Source organism: Rhinoderma darwinii, chromosome 11, assembly GCF_050947455.1.
Source record: "Rhinoderma darwinii isolate aRhiDar2 chromosome 11, aRhiDar2.hap1, whole genome shotgun sequence".
Taxonomy (NCBI): Eukaryota; Metazoa; Chordata; class Amphibia; order Anura; family Rhinodermatidae; genus Rhinoderma; species Rhinoderma darwinii.
The window spans coordinates 27,493,815-27,515,386 of NC_134697.1; the positions used below are offsets into that span (position 1 = coordinate 27,493,815).

Here is a 21,572-nt window from a genome sequence, read left to right on the forward strand (position 1 = left end):
ACTAATAGTGCTGGCAAAGCAAAATGTTAAAATTCAACTTATGTGAAATCCATAACTTGTTCCGTGACCTAGATTTACAGTCCCATTTTGCAGTTCTGTAAGGTATGACTATCTTATAATATTATATTATTATTATAATCTATCTCTAAATAAGTTACTAACTAAAGCAAAAACACATGAATTACTGTATATAATAAGAATAATAAAGAATTTATTGGAACAGGTCTGCATTATGTCTCCCAGTTTACAGAGGTGTTATCTGGTTTTATTCCCTGTTCTGTTAGGTGATAGTGTGAGGAGAACGGTTATGTTGGAAGTTCCAGAGAAGGTGGTGCCGGGCTCGGACCAAGCACTTGTAACTGTTTTAGGTGAGAATTTTCTGTATTTTGAGTGTAGTAAGTAAACAAATAGCCATATATATGACATATATACCTCATCAGAATTATTCCCGTATATATATATATATATATATATATATATATATATATATAGTGTCAATTTTAATAAATAGTTACCGAATCTTTACAAAATGATTGAGAAATTTCACATTGCCATATATCTATGAAATCAGTGGTACTACTATTATTTACGATGCTACTGTTTTGGCAGGTAACATAATGGGCAGCGCCATCTCTAACATTGGACAATCGCTGACACTTCCATTTGGATCTGGGGAGCAGAATTTGGTGAATTTTATTCCAATTTCTTATATTGTCAAATATTTGGAGAGCACCAAGAAACTCACACCTAAAATAAAAGAGACAGCAGCCAGCTATCTAATCAAAGGTGAGTTACATGGATAATTGTGAGAGAAATCGTCCATGTCAGATGTCATTAAGGACATATCCAATGTTTTCACCAGTGGGGTCTCATTAGAGCGCATAGCAGCTTTGGCTACTATGGGCATCTCTTCACTTGTAACTTGTATTATAGTCTTCAGCTTTCCCAAATTAAATAAAAAAAACACCAAACGGAGATGCAAATGTTTTGTGCCCTAATGAGGGACATTTCCTTCCGGCAGGGGGGGACATAGGACATACCATCTTCTAGATTGCATGTAAGGGACTGTATTATTGAGCACCGGTAAACGACTTGTTAGAGTCATGATGATCAACTCTCTCTTGACAAATCAGTTGTTGCCCCATACTGTTGCTGCAGAGGGCCTTCTTCTGCCCATGTTCACCATTGACTTCAGGGGGGAAAATTACTGGTGACCAGTGATCAATGGGACATTGGGAGTTGGCATATTATGGTTAATTGCGATCACATCTGTATTTTTCAGGTTGTGAGTTGTATTAGGGTTTACCTGTTGTGTAGGTGATATGGGGAGATTTGAAATAGAGGGTCCTAATTTAACATCTACTTTGCTCCACAGGTTATGTTAGTCAGGTGATGTTTAAGAAAGATGACGGCTCTTACAGTGTATACCATGGGATCCCTGGTAGCACTTGGTAGGTACTTAAGCCAGACATTGTATGATTGACCTTGCAGAAAAATACATTTACATTCAAAAGTGGCTACTCGTGGATTGGTGGCAGTGGTGGATTGAGTAGATCATAAGGCTCTTCCACAAACATAGACATTCCCCCATCCCCACTGCCCCTCCTGCCACGCCGTGTCTATAGTCAGCTCCACCTTTCTGTGCTAACATGTTTCATTCTTGTTCTGCTTGTATACATAAATTAATGACTGGGTGTTACCATTGCCGTTGTCAAAGGGCTGTGTCCCTACATAGTCTGATACTGTCCATACATCGCTGACCGTACGACACTGTGTAGGAACACATCCTCCTGGCAAAGGGAATCGTAACACCAAGCAGTTAATTAGTCCTTAGCTATATGGAGACCTTTTGTGAAATACAAGTATTTCCTAAAATATATAAATTTCAGGAGAGGTGACAGCTCCTCTATTAATACAATGACTCACAGGTGAGGTTTTCTCTGATTGTAGACGTTCTCTTTTCTTTCCTTCTCCATTCAGCCCAGACCTACATGATGACCTACTGACAACTGCAAAGTTTTCTGGCAAGACATCTTTGACCCCTCACTGTTTCAGCTATCCCCAGCCTCTATAGCAACACAAAAAGATTTGGACCCCAGACCAAACCCCTAAATAGATTCAGACCCCAGACTAAACCGCTAAATAAATTTAACCCCCAAACATGGCCCTTAGGTTAATTCAGACCCTAGACCAAACCCCTAAATAAATTCAGATCCAGACCACTGCATTCAATCAGACCCCAGACTAGACCCGTAATATTATTCAGACCCCAGACCAGACCCCTAAATAAATTTAGATCCCCAGACCCCAAAATGAATGCAGGCTCCACACCAAACCTCTACATTACGTCAGACTGAAAACCAGACCCCTAAATAAGTGCAGACTAGACCTCTCAAGTAATTAAGACTTCAGGCCTCTAAATTAATTCAGACCCAAGACCCCTAAATTGATGTAGACCCCAGACCAGACCTCCTTAATTAGTGCAAAACCCAGACTAGACCTCTAAATTAATGCAGACCCCAGACCAAACCCTTAAATCAATGCAGACCCCAGACCAGAAAAAAACAACTATTCAGACCCCGAAACTGACTGATATACTTTTCAGCCCAGTTTTGAGGATAAGTATTGCGGCCGTTATCTATTGGATTTATCCAATAAATAACTGCCGAGTAAAAGTTCCTTTGCATGAAACTCATCAACCATGTCTTTATGGACCTCGCTTTGTATACTAAGGCACAGTCATGCTGAAACAGCAAAGGGCACTGGAAATAAGAGGCCTATCCCAAACCCTGAGAAAGTGCCCAAGACCATTATTCCCCCGCTGACAAATTTTACCGTATACACTACAGATTCCGGTAGGTAGTGTTCTCCTGGGACATGCCAATCCTAGATTTCTCCATGAGACTTCCAGATAGCGAGATATGAATTATTACTCCACATACGCCGAGAGTCCAGTGACGACGTGCTTTACACCATTACAGCCAATACTTGGCATTGTGCATGGTGTTCTTAGGCTTGTGTGCAGCGACCATGAAAACCCATTTCATGAAGCTTCCAGGCCACATTTCTTGTGTTGGTCTCATCTCCAGAGGCAGATTGGATCTCTGCAGTAAGTGATGTGACAGAGGATAGGTGATTTTCATGTGCATTTCAGCACTTGGCAGCTTTGCTCTGTGATTTTGCGCTGTCTATCACTTCATCACTGAGCTGCTCTTACTCATAGACACGTCCCCGTCACGATAATAGCACTTACAGGTGACCGGGGCAAATCTAGCAGATCAGAAACTTCCCAAACTGACTTGTGGTAAATGTGACATCCTAGGACAATGCCAGGTTTAAAGTCACTGAGCTCTTCAGTAAGTCCCATACTCATACCAATGTTTGTCTATGGGGATTACATGGCTGTGTGCTTGAATTTATTTACCTGTTTGCAATGTGTGTGGCTGAAACACCTGAACTCAATAATTAGGAGGGGGGTCCACATACTTTTAGCCATATACAGTATGTATTTCCTGCTCATTTGCTAGCATTGCGTGCTCATACAACATTCTCTTCTAATATAGAGCAAATTAGCCATTTAAATCTAGGTTTTGTTTGCTGATTAGTTTCTCCTATAGCATAGAGTAGGGAACTCCAACCTATAGCTCTTCAGCCTTTGCGAAACAACAATTCCCAACATGTTGGGTGTTGTAGTTGTAAAAAAGCTGGAGAGCCACAGGTTGAAGGCCACTCTCATAGAGCATCTTTTACAATTAACCTTTTATATGAAATAATGTTCTGTACCTCTACAGTAACTATATTATACGCCAACATTTTGCTCAGCCAATAGTGGTCTTCATACTGTTACTTTCCTGTACAACATTTTTTTATATTTTATATGTGTGTTTAATTGTTAAATGGTTTTCAGTGGTTAATATGCTTTTTGTTTTCCAGAAACAGCGCCACTCTTGTCCATGGGCTGTGTTGGTATTGCATGTTGGTAGCGGCAATATCAGTCACGGCTAATAGACAATAGTGCTGCTATTTCTGGGGGGAAAAAACAGACCTTTGGTAGATATATAAGACTGTCTCTTATTTTAGGCTGACCGCCTTCACAGTGAGGTCCTTCAGTCATGTTCAAGACCTTATCTACATCCAAGAAAAGCATATTGATGATGCAGTAAAATGGCTCAGTAGTTTGCAGTTGCCCAGTGGATGCTTTAAAGAAGTTGGAAAAATATTTAACAACTACCTAATGGTATTTCTGACTGTTGTTTTTTATGCAAGCACTAGATTAATTGATTCTGTGATGTCATAGTGATCTATGAAAATAGTGACAGCTTTTATCATTGTCCTAGCAAGCCCACGTTATAAATCTTGGATCACACCGACATTTTGCTGCACTTTTGGACCATTGAAATTTAGAGTGAGAAGTTTTATATTTTGGGATATTTAAAAAAAATATTTTTTTTCACTAAGGCTGGGTTCACACGTGGCGGAATTTCACTTAAATTCCGCTGCGGACACTCCGCAGCGTTAATCCGCAGCGGAGACGTTTGTCCATTGACTTACACTTTAATTTAGCAGTGTTCGTTTAGACGAGGCGTAAAATTCCGCTGCGGAGCATAGGCTGCGGAGCGGAATTTGGTGTCCGCAGCATGCTCTGTCTGTTGCGGAGCAGTGGCGGACTCATGGCGGAATTTCTCCATTGACTTCAATGGAGATTCTAATTTCCGCAATGAAGTCCGCAGCTGTCATGCACATGTTATGTGTGCTGCGGATGCGTCTTGCTTTTTTAACTTGACATTTCTTCATTCTGGCTGGACCTATGTATTTCTAGGTCTACAGCCAGACTGAGGAAGTCAATGGGGCTCCCGTAATGACGGGAGCGTTGCTAGGAGACGTCAGTAAATAGTCACTGTCCAGGGTGCTGAAAGAGTTAAGCGATCGGCAGTAACTGTTTCTGCACCCTGGACAGTGACTACCGATCACAATATACAGCAACCTGTAAAAAAATATAAGTTCATACTTACCGAGAACTCCCTGCTTCTGTCTCCAGTCCGGCTTCCCAGGATGACGTTTCAGTCTGAGTGACGGCTGCAGCCAATCACAGGCCAATAACAGGCTGCAGCGGTCACATGGACTGCCGCGTCATCCAGGGAGGTCGGGCTGGATGCCGAAAGAGGGACGCGTCACCAAGACAACGGCCGGTAAGTATGAAATGTGTTTATTTTCACTAGGGAAAGTGCTGTCCCTTCTCTCTATCCTGCACTGATAGGGAGAAGGGAAGCACTTTTCCCGCAGTCCGCAGCAGCTAGTCCGCATCAATTTACTGCACATTTTGTGCAGATCCGCAGCAGAATCTGCAACGCAGATTCTGTGCGGCATTGATGCGGACAGTTGCGGAGGAAATCCGCCACGTGTGGTCATGCCCTAAATTGGAAATTAATTTGTTTGGGATACATTTACATCTTGTGGAATTTAATGCAATCTTTCACATAATCCATTCTTTTCAAGAATGTGAAGACACATGCCAGTGATTTCTGCGTATTTTTTTTTCTAGAAAAAGGATAACCATGAAATTGTCACTGACTATTTAGAGGTTAGGGCTGAGTCGGAGAGCCCATGCCTTCTTTAGCACTTTCAACACTACAAATTCCACCCATTTTTTTAAAAAAATATAAAAAATACATAGGTCCAATATTCTGTACTGATTAATTTATTAATTTATCAGAATGTTTCAGTTCACTCAGGATTTGTTTCAGGCTTTTTTATTGGGGACTTTTTTTTAGCTCAGCATTGTCCATATAGCATATCAAAAAGTTTCCAAGACCAGACAACCATTACTTGAGAAAGTTTGTGGGGATTTATTTTTTTTTTGACAAGTGATGTTTTTGTCTTTGCAGAGAGAGGCCGATGACAATGTGACACTGACAGCGTACATAACAATAGCTCTGCTGGAACATGGTCAAGTATACAATGTGAGTCACCGTTTCCTTATGGAATTTTATATACTGAAATGTTATTTTTGGGCCCTAATCCATATGTAATGGACTCTCACTTTGTATAAATAATGCAATAATTTTCTTGTTTTTATCAGTCATATTAAAGGATTAGTTGGAAAGGTAAAAAAAAAAAAAAAAGAGTCAGAGCCTCATGATTATACAATAGCAGTATGTAGAATATACATGACCAGCATTATATAGTCACCTCGTATCTCTTCCTGTAGAAGCTGTCTGTTACAGGTCACATTTGTAGGAAGTTCATTCTCCTCTTCCAACTAATTGACTAATTAACTGATTAATTGACATGTAGCCTTTCTTAACCACTGCAGTGTGTATTATACAGTACTGTGCCCCAGCTGCTGCAGAACATCAAAATATAGTTGCTGCAGACCTTCTTTATGAAAAGGACAAGGGTTTTTCATATCAATCAATGTATAAATGGTGGATAAGAATCTCACCATTAGTCTATGTTCACACAGGGCAGATATGCTGCATAAAAGCACACAGCGTATCCGCCCTGGGGGCCTCAGGGAACTTTACCTGAAACCGCACCTAATGTCAGCTGCGGAAAGCTACACATAAAAAAAAAGAACACATACCCTCTGACATCCTGCAGACCGGCCTTCTGGTTTGACGTTTCATCTCATGTGACCGCTGCAGCCTGTGATTGGCTGCAGCCGTTACACGGGATGAAATGTCATCCCAGGAGGCCGGTCTGGATGAAGAAACACAGAATTCTGGGTATAGTGTAAGATTTTTTTTTCTGAGTTGCGTTTTTTGCAGAGGAATCGCTGCTTTTCCGCCACAAAGAAAACCACGATATCTTCTATTTGTTGCGAGTTTTATCTCCCCAATTTCTGAGTGTTTTTTCCGTGTGGATGAGATTTGATCAAATCTCATCGACTTTGGTGCTACTATATTATGCTGCGGATTTTCCGCAATGAAATCCATTGCAGAAAATCTGCAGTATTTACGCTATGTGTGAGCTTACCTTTACTATTCAAAAAGAGGTTATGCAGCAGCTGAGATGTATTATAAGGAATAATGTCCCCCGACTGTAAATTATAAAGAATATTAGGAGTCACCTTGTAGTTCCATGACCTACAGCCTTGGGTCTATATATGATGACAGATCTCCAACTTTTGGTCTCCTTCACCAGACCACAGAGCAATACATACATCGGGGCCCATATTTCTATACAGTTACCCAGGTTCTTCCAGAGTTACCTATTTAACTATTATAACCCATGGACCTTAGCCCCCCTTCCCACTTCCTTCAGGGTTGTCCAGGTTGTTTGTTGGATATTCTTCTTATCTGGAAACAGTTACTGTATATGTGGCATTTACTCTGAAAAATCTGGTACCCTCCGCCCTTATTTTATGGCACGTATATAGGTTTCGGTTGTTGAGAATGCATTGAAGTGTCTGAGGAACGCAGTCGATGATGTGAGAACTACCTACACTCAGGCCCTCCTCGCCTATGTATTTACTTTGTCAAGTGACAGTGATCTAAGGAAACGTGTGCTGGAAATTCTGGAGAGAGCTGCTATAAGGAAAGGTAATGCAATATACTTTATATTATATACTATACATACTATGGCTGGGATTTCGGTGGTCTTTGGTTTGTTATCTCACAATACTAGTTCTAATGTTTGTATCTCCCTGCGTAAAAATGTATTCTTTATTTATAGATGGGAGCAAGCATTGGGCAGCAGATGAAAAAGATAACGGAGATGTTGAGATTTCCTCATATGTTCTCCTGGCATTACTCTCGGATCAAACATCTTCACATAGAGAAGTTGAGGAGGCTTCTCCTATAGTCAACTGGATTATCAAGCGGCAGAGACCACAGGGCGGCTTCCGATCTACTCAGGTTTAATTATTACTATGTGAAGATAATAATAATAATATTAATATTCTACCTTTATATTATAGTATTTAATAACATGTAGTAGCTACTTATTTAGTCTTATGTTAAACTATAGATAGTAGTTTCTAAAGATGTTCCCTGTCTTACAGGATACAGTGGTGGCACTTCAAGCATTGACGAAATATGCCAAAGCGATTTACACAGATGATCCGGATGTAACGGTGTCCGTCAGGTCACTGTCTGGGTTTAATAGACAGTTCCATGTGGACAAAAAGAACAGCCTCCTCACCCAAAGAGAGATATTACCAGATATACCTGGAGAGTATACATTGACAGCTACGGGGACAGGCTGTGCATTCATACAGGTAAGGGAATTTGTTTTAAAGTCATTGAAATTTAACATGGCATTTCTCAAGGACAGGTAGGACCGCATGCATTCTGTAAGTAAAGACCCCTCCCCCTGATTCAGCACCCATGAACGTTAAGACAAATGTTGGGTGGGAAGTCGGCTACATCTTTAACACCAGTTCATATGACCAAGACCTCTCATGCTGGCCCTTTCTTTTCTGATTTTTTTATGACTCAAATAATAATGCCATAAAGAGGCCTAATAATACTGCCCTGCAGTGCCCAAAAAAATAATGGCATAAAGAGCCCTAATAATACTGCCCTGCAGTGCCCAAAAAATAATGGCATACAGAGCCCTAATAAAACTGACATATACAGTTCTAATGATACAGAAAAACAGTGCCTAATTAATACTGCCATACTATGTGCACATAACAGTGTTGTGCATTGCATGCAAAATACGTCTGTGTACAGTAATGAAATAATACCACCATACAGTCGTCATATATACCTAATAATAAAACCAGTGTCCAAATAATAATGTAATACTGGTGCCATATAATACCTACGTAATACCAATATGAAGGTTCTAAATAACATCACCAAACATCACCCACATAAAATAAAGTACATGTGGTGTTTAAATAATACTTCAATATTATCATACTTATCAAGTATAAGTATGGTACACATAAATGTGCTGTACAGTAAATATATAACAATGCTGAGCTGTGTAATACAGAGCCCATATTTCAACATGTGCACTCGCTATACACATACAGAAATACAAGACCCTTTTGACTTCAGCCATTATCTCCAAGAGAAGGATCATGCATTTTCTGTGTGGATGGCTATGACTGTGCGCTTACAAGTTTAGAAAGTCCTATTGACAGGACCACTGGGACAAGAAAACTGCTCTCAATAACTTTTAGGCCAAGCAAGCCAATGCATACCGAAATCTCCTAAAGTGAAGCTGGTCATATTATAAACTCAGTATTCAAGCCCAGCTTATCTCTCACATTAAGGCCTTGTTTGTCTAAGTGGCTATTTAGATTGTGCTGTTTGGTTAAAAGGAAGTTTAGGCGGTTTTAGACTGGATGATTATCGGGCAGACAAGCATTCATATAACGCTCGTTGCCGATAATTGTCCTGTGTAAACAGGGCAGCGATCAGCAGATGAATGAGAAAATGCTGGATCATCTGCTGGTCGTATAGTTTAAAAAAACGGAGACGCGCTTCGCACATGATAATAATGGATGGGGACGAGCGATCGGAGTAACGACCGCTCGTCCCCATCCATAGCTCCGTGTGACAGGAGCAAGCGAGCGCCAATCAACGATGTCTCGTTGATCGGTGCTCGCTGCATCGGCCGCTTATCGGCCGGTGTAAAAGGGCCTTATGGCTTCGTTCACATCTGCGTCAGGGCTCATATGAACGCTCGTTCCTGATAATCAACCTGTGTAGACAGGGCAATGATCAGCCGATGAACGAACAAACACTCGTTCAATCGGCTGATTGTATCGTTTATGCAGCACATGTGTTGTCGGCAGCACATCTCCCAGTGTAAATAGGGGGATTGTAATAACGATTGCTTCATCCCCATACATTACTAATCTTTTCTCCTTTTGAAAGAAGCAAACGAGCGCCGATCAATGAGCTGCCTCATTGATTGGTGCTCGTTTTATCTGCCCACATCGGGCCGTGTAAGAGGCCCTTAAGAAAGTGGTGACTGATCCGCTTTAATTGCATTAAATTGTATTAATAAAAATCGGACTACTTCACTACTTTAAGGTGCTCCTGCCTTTGAAGTTTGGAATTACTTGCTACTGGAGTTCATGAATTTTTTGGGGTTATTTGATGGTCCTTAAAAATGATTTTCAATGGTGGTCCCATTGCACTTCTTTGCTACATTTGTTAATTTTTTTACATTTGTGTCAGACTTGAATACCTAATTCTGATTTGTACTATTGCGATGTTCATCTATATGCAGACACATTTGAAATTTCATACCCCTCTCGCCAAATCTGATGCCTACTTTATCCTCACTGCCAGTACACAGCCATCAGTCTGCAGCCAAGAAGCAAAGGCAGGATTGGATATACTAGTGGAAGCCAGGTAAGGGGGAGCTGATTATAAAGGGGTGGCTGTTTTTAAAGGAGGAGCTGTCATGGTGGGACAAGCCCTTGAAACCTGAAACTTAAAATGACTTCATCTCAAAAACATTTTAAATTCTGTACTTATCTATAGATAGAATCTATGAGCTTATGTGGCAGGTCACCCACATTTAAGTTTTTTCAAACCTAGGTAGTTCCTAAAGGAGTTTAGAAAAGCCATTTCCATTCCTATTAGGGAATTCTTAAATAATAGATGGGGGCCCCCAGGTCAGGCCTTCAAGAGCAGAGACAATTTACAAAGAGAGTCTACTGCTTTAAAGGAACCGACACGTTTGTGCATTACATGGACATCCCACTGACTGAGAACTGTGTAATACTAAATTTGCCCTGTGGTGGCACTGCAGGAAAATTGAACACTTGCTTCTAGGTCGTCGTCCCCCCATAGATTACAGTTGATTGACAGAGGGCAAAACAATGGCACACACTGTGATCAGCTTATCTTTAGAAGACCCTTCTAACAAAAAAAGGAATTGTCCAATGTAGACAACCTCTATAGACCTATATTTCCTCTTTTTGCTGATAGGTGAAGGACTAGAGTTGTGTATCCTGTCTCAACCAACCTTTGATGACACTTTTTATATGTGAAGTCTTTTATTCTGGTACGAATAATAATAATAATACTGATAATAGTAATAAAATGAAGGGCTCCGGCTCATGGCCGTATTATGGTTTTGTTTTGTGCAGAACCATAATAAGGCTGCTATAGAGATCCATGAGGCCTCTACTGCACATCCGCACGCCTCCGATTTCTTACAGGGCCAGACAGAGGATTTTTCTGTCTGATTTCTTAAGCATGCTCCATCAGACTCCGCATTGGTTCTAGGGGAGAACATTTATATGCATACAGGGTCAGACGTAGTGTCTTGTATCGGCTCCGTACACACGGATCAGCCACGTCCATGAGTCCTCATCCCCATTAATAACCTGTTGGAAACTTGGATTCTTTTGTTGCAGTTATTCAGGTGAAAGGACCATAACCAATACAGTAATAATAGAGGTGCAACTTCTATCGGGGTTTCTTCCTAATAAAAGGAGTGTGAAGAAGGTAAGGTGCCGGTATTTCAATTATTCAAGACATTTTATCCAAACTTTTGCATTCTACTGTAGGACAGTTTTATTTGATAAAAGTCCAGTCCATACTGACCACCTGAAATGCATATAGATAATAAACATTTACCAAAAAAACCTTTACATAGTCATATATATATATTTCTACCTTCACCAGTAAATCCAGGAGATTAGAAGACTTCTTTTTCCAAACTGTAGTTTTGCTGTCGGATTGTTGTGCACAATAACAATTATGGGGCCATCAGGACAATTCCCTTTCTAACAGGGGAAAAGTTGCAGCAGGCGCAGATTTTACGATATTGCTCTGTGTCCATTAAAATGACCTAAATTTGATGCCACCTTCAGTGTTTGGGTATGTTCACACGTAGAGTCAAAAACATCTCAAAATACGGAGCTGTTTTCAAGGGAAAACAGCCCCTGATTTTCAGACGTTTTTTGAGCAACTCGCGTTTTTCGCTGCGTTTTTTACAGCCGTTTTTGGAGCTGTTTTTATTGGAGTCTATGAGAAAACAGCTCCAAAAACGTCCCAAGAAGTGTCCTGCACTTCTTTTGACGAGGCTGTAATTTTACGAGCCGTCTTTTGACAGCGACGCGTAAAATGACAGGTCATCGGCACAGTACATCGGCAAACCCATTGAAATGAATGGGCAGATGTTTGCCGACGTATTTGGGGCGTTTTTTCAGGCGTAATTCGAGGCGTAAAACGCCTCCATTACGCCTGAAAATAGGTCATGTGAACCCAGCCTTTATGTCATCTTTCTGCTTATACACATTTGGTATCGATCAACAAGCAGAGTATAAGCACTTCTTATGGGAAGAACGCCCACAAATAATGAGGATCTTTACTTTGCACCGGATTACAGTTTGAGCTCATCTTTTCCATATACTTTAAAAGCAAATCTGTCACGATAATATTCTGCTGGTAAAAGGGGTTCCCTGAGAATTTAACGTCAAGGTTTGATCAGCCAATCAGCGTAAAGAAGGGGTATTGGCGCAGCTGCGAGTGGCGTGTCCATTTCTTTGTTTATGATGACACAGCAGGTCACCGGTACAACCTCCTGTGTCTGGTACTGCAGCTCGTCTCATTCACTTCAATGGGATGAGCTGCAGGACCAGGCGCAGCCGCTTATACAGTTACATAGTGACATAGATGATAAGGTTGAAAAAAGACTCAGGTCCATCACGTCCAACCAATAATCCTACCGTGTTTATCCAGAGAAAGGTACTGTACCACCGAACCACTGTGCCTATGTAAACATCAAGAATAGACCATAAATGCACACGACCGTATATTTCATCCGTAATTACGGACCCATTCATTTCTATTTGCCACGGACACCTTTCAGTATTTTTACGGATGGGTGTCCATGCTGAAAAAATGTGAGAACTTATCCTATTCTAGTCCGTAATTACGGCATGGACTCTCACAGAGAAGCCTATGGGCGCTTCCGTAAATACGTAAATTTACGGAAGCGTTGCTATGCAACTTGTTGGTGACATGATTTGCAGCCTCCCTCTCTTTTTTATGGATCCGTATATACGGATCAAATACGGATGCAATACGGACCATATTTACGAACACCCTTCCGTATATACGGATGAATTACGGATAACTACGGATCCGTATTTACAGGCAGTATTTACAGATAGATGAAAATACGGTTGTGCACATGGGGCTTAAGGCCTCATGCACACAGCCGTGCACGTAATCACGGACCGTGGTGGCCGCGGGATGCATTTTCGGGCCGTGCTCCCATACAAATGGGAGCATGGCCCGTAAAAAACTATAAGTAGGACATGCTCCATAACTCACAAGCAGAGTTCGACGGCACGGACACCCTTCCGTAGCGATGCGGAAAGGTGTCCGCAGCCAATAGAACCGGGCAGGTCCGTAATTGGGAACCGTATTGCGGTCCGCAATTATGGAGATTTTTTACGATCGTGTGCATGGGGCCTAAGAGTGTCATATTATTATGACAGATTTGCTTGGCTATTACACCAAATGGCACACAAAAATAAAAATAGATTGACGTTTGTATAAAAATCGCTAAGAAAGTATATTGCCCATAGTTGTGAGTCCACTGTATTCAGGAGGAGAGCGCTCGCACTGTCTCCCCCCACCCCTGCACCAATGATTGACAGCGACTGATCCATCTGGCTGTATGTACAGCGTCCATCAATCATTTGGTGAGGGGGCGGGGAGAGGCGGAAGAGCATTCATTTCCTGAATACAGTGAACCTCTAACTATAAGTATTCTGTATTCTTTCTAGCGGCTATTCTACAAAAATACAACATTCTCATGACGTATGCGATGCCACTGCTACCATACAGAGACCTACGTACACTGGGGTATTTCCAAGTAAATAATAGGAATCAAGGGGGAAAAATAGGATGATTCCCTTACTTCACAACTGTCATAGTTGCTGTATGTAGTAAGTTTTGGGTCTTTTTATTTTATTTTGCTATCTGTTATATCACTTACACCATATGAAATAATCGCATCATTGTTTTAATTGTACCAAAGTTCTATACTCTAATTATCTCTGTACAATGTATTTCATTTCCTGTAGTTAAAAAACAATCCTATTGTGGAAAGAACAGAGATCACCCCTGATAAAGTTATAATTTACTTAGCGAAGGTAATATGGATTAAATGTATTTCTGTTATGATTTTATGTGGCCTTTTTATGGCGAGCCAAACGTATCATTATTTTTATCAAATGCCTCTTTCTACTCTATTCAATTTCTAATCTTACTTTAAGTAGAATGCATCATCAGAAAATGACACTGTTTAAAGAGGCTCTGTCACCAGATTTTGCAACCCCTATCTGCTATTGCAGCAGATCGGCGCTGCAATGTAGATTACAGTAACGTTTTTATTTTTTAAAAACGAGCATTTTTGGCCAAGTTATGACCATTTTCGTATTTATGCAAATGAGGCTTGCAAAAGTACAACTGGGCGTGTTGAAAAGTAAAAGTACAACTGGGCGTGTATTATGTGCGTACATCGGGGCGTGTATTATGTGCGTACATCGGGGCGTTTTTAATACTTTTACTAGCTGGGCGCTCTGATGAGAAGTGTCATCCACTTCTCTTCACAACGCCCAGCTTCTGGCAGTGCAGCACTGTGACGTCACTCGCAGGTCCTGCATCGTGTCGGCACCAGAGGCTACAGATGATTCTGCAGCAGCATCGGCGTTTGCAGGTAAGTCGATGTAGCTACTTACCTGCAAATGCTGATGCTGCTGCAGAATCAAGTGTAGCCTCTGGTGCCGACACGATGCAGGACCTGTGAGTGACGTCACAGTGCTGCACTGCCAGAAGCTGGGCGTTGTGAAGAGAAGTGGATGACACTTCTATACACAACGCCCAGCTAGTAAAAGTAGTAAACACACCCCGATGTACGCACATAATACACGCCCAGTTGTACTTTTACTTTTCAACACGCCCAGTTGTACTTTTGCAAGCCTCATTTGCATAAATACGAAAATGGTCATAACTTGGCCAAAAATGCTCGTTTTTTAAAAATAAAAACGTTACTGTAATCTACATTGCAGCGCCTATCTGCTGCATTAGCAGATAGGGGCTGCAAAATCTGGTGACAGAGCCTCTTTAAATCAAGTTTTTAGGTTCTTTTCAAATTTTCTTGTCATTATTTATATATTTCTTTTAAATATTGAAATCCTGAAGGTTTCACTCTGGCCACTGAGCCTCACAATAAACTGATACTTCCTGTTCTGTAGAGATCACTTCTTAGCAGTCATCTCAGTATGATCCCAGGCAGGATTACAATGAAAGGCAACACCTATATACTGTGTGTGTGTGTGTGTGTGTGTGTGTGTGTGTGTGTGTGTGCGTGCGTGCGTGCGTGCGTGCGTGTGTGTGTGTGTGTATATAGATAACACAGGATCCACCATTGACAATAGGTGATAGACTCCCAGCAAAGTGACTCCTGCACAGGTCACTGAGCATGCCCACAACACTTTCTTCCCATCACTGGGAAATTTACAATATATTGTACGTAACCGATGATTTTCGGGAACGCATATTACCAGCACTTTACTTAGCCAGATTATTGATCCGATCATCAAATTATCTACCACCAGTGTCATATTTTATTTTCTATGACACAGACATAATAGGAGTTGGGCCATAAAGCAGATGTTATACTACACTAGTAGTTACGCCTTTGCACATGTCCATTTCTAATGCTTTGTCTTTTGTTTGTCCACAGCTCACTCATGCAGCTGAGAGTTTAAGATTCTCCATCAAGAAAGCGTTATATGTAAATAATCTGCAAGCTGCAAAAGTAACTATTTATGACTACTATGCTCCAGGTTTGTAATAAATAACTCGGTCAAAAATGTTAAGAATATTGTTCATTTTTGTGATTTTTTTTTTTCCTTTCCTCTGGTGCATCATGTATTTTGCGAAGATCATTATGTCATCAAAATGTAACTTAAAACAAAAATATCTGTTACCTACAATCTCCCCCTCCACTTTTTCTTTTATTATCTTTGGGTATGACATGTATAAAAGTGGGCAAAGGGTAAGGCATATTGACACACAGCAGATCGATGACTGGGCACTGTTGTCTCGGGCGCCATAAGACTCACAGGGATAGAAATTCCGATCATTCAAAGTATCACAAAACAACCAAACTTTGGGCATTAACGAGTTGCTGCGCCATGGTAAAAATGAACATCATGGGTGGTTGACTGTTTCATTACCATGACATACATGTGTTGCCATGATGAATTTGCGGGCATTGCCAATGCACCCGTGAGATCAGTAGCAGAAAGTAAGCTGTAATGTAATACATGGCCCTGATTCTGTCGCAACTGCCAGAATGAAAGAAAACTTAACCTGGCTGTAAACCTTTTTCTAGTGCTGCCATCAAACATGATCACAGCAATGTAAAACAGAGGGAGTCCCTTTGTAATGGTAAATGCATCATCGCAGGGCCGGCATCTGCATGGAGACACCCCGGGACCTGTCAAAGATCCCAAGAAAGTAGAAAGTGCAACAAAGTACATGTCCCACAAAAGAGCAAGGCCTCATTGCGTCGACACAAAAAATAAAAAAGTTTTATGATCCGTAATGACGAGACGAAAAATGTGTCTGATCATTGAGGCAAAAAATGTCCTGGAAAACTAAACCTAAAAATAGGTAATAAATGTCAACAGAGGAAAAACCGTTGGTCGGTCTGCAGGATTTTATGCATATTTCTGAAACACTCGTGTAGAAATCTTGCAGACAATGCAGGGGTTAATATACCCCCCCCCCCCTCCGATCCCTCCAATTTTTGGCTAGCAGACTGCTTAGTCAAGGGGGGATGGGGCTTACTGTTTCTGGTCTTCTATTGCAGAGAGAGTAGTGGGGGACGACTCTTTCTGGAACCAGTGGCCTTACAGTTAGATTTAGGATTGCGAGTAGGAGGGGAAATGACTGATCACCTGGGATACAAACATACATACATATATACAAACAAGTAAATTCTTTATATATTTCTCTTTCTCACAGATTTTATTGCAATATAGGTCAACAGAAGAAAATCGATGCATTGAAAAAATATATATATTTAAATTTTTTCATTTTTATATATTTAGTGTTCCTAAAGGGAACACATTCTAAACTAGTTCATGAACATTTAATTAACTTGTATCTTATTTCTTACCTTCTGCACATCAGTTCTCATTCTGCTTCTTCCTATTCTAGATGAGCATGCGGTGACAGACTATAACTCCCCCTGCAGTACAGGTACGAAAACTCTTGTATCACTGTCGAGATTCAATTCTTTTGACTTAATATTGACTAAAAATGTCACCTTCAGTATGTTTCTCTACCAGTGTAAGGTCATTGTGCGGTAGATTGGAAGGATTGTGCCAGGTAGAGGCAATGCAGCATGTGAACAGGGCCGTTGCTGCTTTGACTCCAGTGTCTTTAAATCCATTTATTTCTTCTTCAAATGTTTGAAAGATCTAATTTATTTTCATTTCTTATCATTTTAGATTAAAAAAATCCAATCCCAACCCAATACAATAATTAATCTTATGCTGGAAATATATAGTACAAGTACTTCCGGCAGATTATATGTGATTCTTCAACTCACTTTTAGGCCGGATTTACACGAGCGTGTGCGTTTTGCGCGCGCAAAAAAAACGCTGCGTTTTGCGTGTGCAAAAGGCAATTGACAGCTCCGTGTGTCATCCGTGTATGATGCGCGGCTGCGTGATTTTCGCGCAGCCGCCATCATAGAGATGAGGCTAGTCGACGCCCGTCACTGTCCAAGGTGCTGAAAGAGCTAACTGATCGGCAGTAACTCTTTCAGCACCCTCGACAGTGACTGCCGATCACAATATACACCAACCTGTGAATCAAAAAAGACTTTCAAACTTACCATGAACTGCCTGCTTCCTCCAGTCCGGTCTCCCGGCCGTTGCCTTGGTGACGCGTCCCTCTCTTGTCATCCGGCCCCACCTCCCAGGATGACGCGGCAGTCCATGAGACCGCTGCAGCCTGTGATTGGCTGCAGCCTGTGCTTGGCCTGTGATTGGCTGCAGCTGTCACTTGGACTTAATTGTCATCCCGGGAGGTCGGACTGGAGGAAGAAGCCGGGACTTATCGGTAAGTCCGAACTTCTGTTTTTTTTTACACGTATATGTATATTGTGATCTAAAGTCACTGTCCATGGTGCTGAAACAGTTTAAGTCTTTCAGCACCGTGGGCAGTGACTGTCTCCTGACGTCGCGTACCCGAACATTTTTTGCCGGGTTCGGTCAAAACGAGTTCGGCCGAACCCGGTGAAGTTCGGTACGCTCATCTCTAATTTGACACTCCGTTTGGATGTTTGTAAACAGAAAAGCACGTGGTGCTTTTCTGTTTACATTCATCCTTTTGACAGCTCTTGCGTGATTTTCGCGCATGCAACGCAGTAGCGTCCGTGTGGCATGCGTTGTTTTCACGCACCCATTGACTTCAATGGGTGCGTGTTGCGTGAAAAACGCACGATTATAGAACATGTCGTGAGTTTTACGCAACGCACTCACGCTGCGCAAAATTCACGCATCATCTAAACAGCCCCATAGACTATTATAGGTGCGTACGACACGCGTGAAAAGCACGCGCGTCGCACGCGCGTATAATACGCTCGTGTAAATGAGGCCTTAGACAGAAATAGGGACAGCAGCATTATGTTCCTGGTTAAATAGGAGCCCTGGTGTTGGAGCTGGCTGTCATTTAACTCCTTAAGGACGCAGCAATTTAATTTTTTTTGTTATCGCCACATTCCAAAAGTCATAACTTTTTTTTTTCCCATTGACATAGCTGCATTAGAGCTTTTTTTTTGTGGTGTATATATAATGTCTTGTATAACTTTTATTTTTTATTTTTTTGGCAGGGTAGGGAAAAAAAAACAGTAATTCCACCATCGTTTTTTGTGTTTTATTTTCTTGTGGTATAAATAAATGACATGTTAACTTTACTCTGCGGGTTAGTACGATTACAGCGATACCAAAGTTATTTTAATTTCAATTGTTTTATTATTTTTGCACACTAAAAACAAATGTAAAAAAATATACAGTATATACTTTTGTATTGCCATAATCTGTGAGCCATAACTTTTTTTTTTTTGCGTATACCTAACTGTGTGGCATGAGTTGACATTTCCATTGGTTTAATTTTGGGGTTATTAATATTTTTAAAAAATTTTATTTCACTATTTATTAATTTTTTTAGTCCTAACTAGGGGACTAGACTATGCAATTGCTGAATCGCTGATGTACTACTCTGTAATACTTCTGTATTGCAATATATTAAATATATTATGCCTGTCAGTGCAACTAATAGCTGTGCGAAGATGTCCGATCCAACCATTTTTAAGCCAGCATAATGTAATCATGTTTTCAGTATGAGACAGTAGTTCCACGGAGAGGCAGGGACTCCTAGCGTCGTACATAACTATGATGCTAGGAGCCCGGCTCCCTGCAGTGTATTCGGTCCGGGACTTGCCGCCGAAATACGTTCCATCCTTTACGGACCGAACATGCTCGTGTGAATCCAGCCTAACACGGCCTGCACCCATAAGTGATGGCACAGGCAGAGTTTCTGTGCCTGCGCCATCGCTATGGCATTAAGTTACATCCTTTTGCAGGAACTATATAGTAGGGACACGTTCAGACATAGAAGAAATTTTCCACTGCGGATGTTTGCGGCAGATACGCAACAAATCTGCACAGTAATTAGCATATTTGAGGGTTTGTCCAGACGTGGCAGATTTTGCAGCAGACTTGCTGTAGATTTCAGCCTCTGCATTGCAAAAGCTGAAATCCGCAGTAAAAAGCCACTGCTTCTCCGCAACAGACTAGGCATGCTGCGGAATGCAAATTCTGCATCGCAAGATCGTTTCCGCACAGCTGTTTTCTGCAATGTCTGCACAAACTTAACTAAAAAGCTATAGAAACCACAGGAGAAAATGTCTGCTGCAGATTTCCACTGAGGCCTGTCCGCAACGAAATTCCACAGCAATCCGCGCTGTCTGAACATGCCCTAAATGTCTTGTGACAACAACTCCTGACCATATTCTTTATTATATACTTTATTATACTGGACTCTCTAACAACAGGGTGCCCAATCTACTAGTAGGCAGGTGTAGTAATGTACATAACCGGTTGCCAGTTCGTTTTTTTAATGTTCTATTTTCTGATTTATTAATTTAATTTTTTTTTCACATGTTTAGAGAAAGAAAAAGACGTTTGATAAATACATGTATCTCAAGGAACCAGTCATATGAAGCCTCTTCTGAGATTTCTAACAAACTGTCAAGCAGTATTACAATAAATCACAAATTGTCCCTTTGTTGAGAAATTTCTTTAGAGTAATTTTATGTGGTCGTACCTCTGAAAATTTCAGTGTGTGTGTGTGTGTGTGTGTGTGTGTGTGTGTGTGTGTGTGTGTGCACGTTTGTGTGAATGTGTACTGTACTTAAGAACATGTAAAATCACAAATCACAGGACATTTCTTTTCTTTTCAGGCCCTGTTCACACAGCTTTTTGCTGCGGTTTTTGCCGTGGGAAAACGTCTGAAATCGCCTCCCATTGATTTCAATGGTAGGTGGAGGCATCTTTTTTCCCCGCGAGCAGAAAAAAAAAGCGACATGCCCTTTCTTCAGGCTTTTCCATCTCTGACCTCCCATTGACATCAATTTGAGTCAGAGAAAGCGTTTTTTGCAGAGTTTTTTGCCCACGGCGCTCAATGGCCACAGCCGAAAAACACGGCAAAGACAGAGCGGGCAGGTCAAAATCTGCCTCAAAATACCTAAAAGAATTTTAAGGCAGATTTGTGAACATGGCCTTCTGTTTTTATTGAATGTTTGAGTATACATAGAATATACTGTATAATAGTACTGTACATATAATAGCAAAAAACAGCATGGAGAAAAACATTAATAGTATGGTAAAAATCATACAAAAGTACTACAGAGAGATGTAAAGATGGTGACAATACGTATTACGCACATACACATGACTTTTTGCCTCAACTAGTCCCGTAAAATAATATGATTATGTAGATCTGCCATAAAAATAAAACCACTTGCCTAATAATGTGTACGACGCGGCTGCGCAGCTCCGCACACAGCACACTGCGATGCTCTGTGTGTACTGACACCTTTCTATCATAGCCAGCAGTAACTTTTTCAGCTTTTTGCTAGAATAGGGATCGGCCCAGATAGGCTAGACTTTGCTCCTCATGTGCATCAATGGGCCTTGTACACTTATGACCCTTTGCCGCTTCAGCGCTTGTCCTTCCATGGACCACTTTTGGCAGTTACTAACCACTGCATACCGAGAACACCTACAAGACCTGCCATTTTGGAGATGCTCTGATCTTGAGTTTCAGAATTAGGGTACGGATAGTAAAAGTATGCAGCATATATGACCTACAACCCACAGGGAATTTCGGAAGAAAAACCGCACCAAATTGTGGTGTAGATTTTCGGGCGGAATCTCTTCTGCGGAAAACAGAACTGGGGGGGAAAAAGTCAATACTTCCCCGGCGTTGCCATAATAACGTGTCCCTCTGTTCTCTGTGCAATCCGGCCTCTTATAATAAAGGGACATCCATGTGACA

The 21,572-nt window shown here is 41.2% G+C and overlaps 1 protein-coding gene across 1 annotated transcript in view; it reads left to right on the forward strand.

Annotated features, from left to right (window-relative positions):
* LOC142664179 (alpha-2-macroglobulin-like protein 1) overlaps positions 1-20,300 on the forward strand; it is a 57,794-nt gene extending 37,494 nt beyond the window's left edge. The window contains exons 23-36 of the mRNA XM_075843203.1: positions 285-368; positions 610-786; positions 1,376-1,451; positions 4,081-4,237; positions 5,886-5,960; positions 7,379-7,541; positions 7,675-7,856; positions 8,003-8,218; positions 10,192-10,316; positions 11,330-11,420; positions 14,015-14,083; positions 15,679-15,781; positions 17,163-17,204; positions 20,182-20,300. Coding sequence (XP_075699318.1) covers positions 285-368; positions 610-786; positions 1,376-1,451; positions 4,081-4,237; positions 5,886-5,960; positions 7,379-7,541; positions 7,675-7,856; positions 8,003-8,218; positions 10,192-10,316; positions 11,330-11,420; positions 14,015-14,083; positions 15,679-15,781; positions 17,163-17,204; positions 20,182-20,201 — 1,580 coding nt within the window. The 3' untranslated portion in view covers positions 20,202-20,300. The remainder of the gene's footprint in view (positions 1-284; positions 369-609; positions 787-1,375; positions 1,452-4,080; positions 4,238-5,885; positions 5,961-7,378; positions 7,542-7,674; positions 7,857-8,002; positions 8,219-10,191; positions 10,317-11,329; positions 11,421-14,014; positions 14,084-15,678; positions 15,782-17,162; positions 17,205-20,181) is intronic.
* The last annotated feature ends 1,272 nt before the right edge of the window (positions 20,301-21,572 follow it).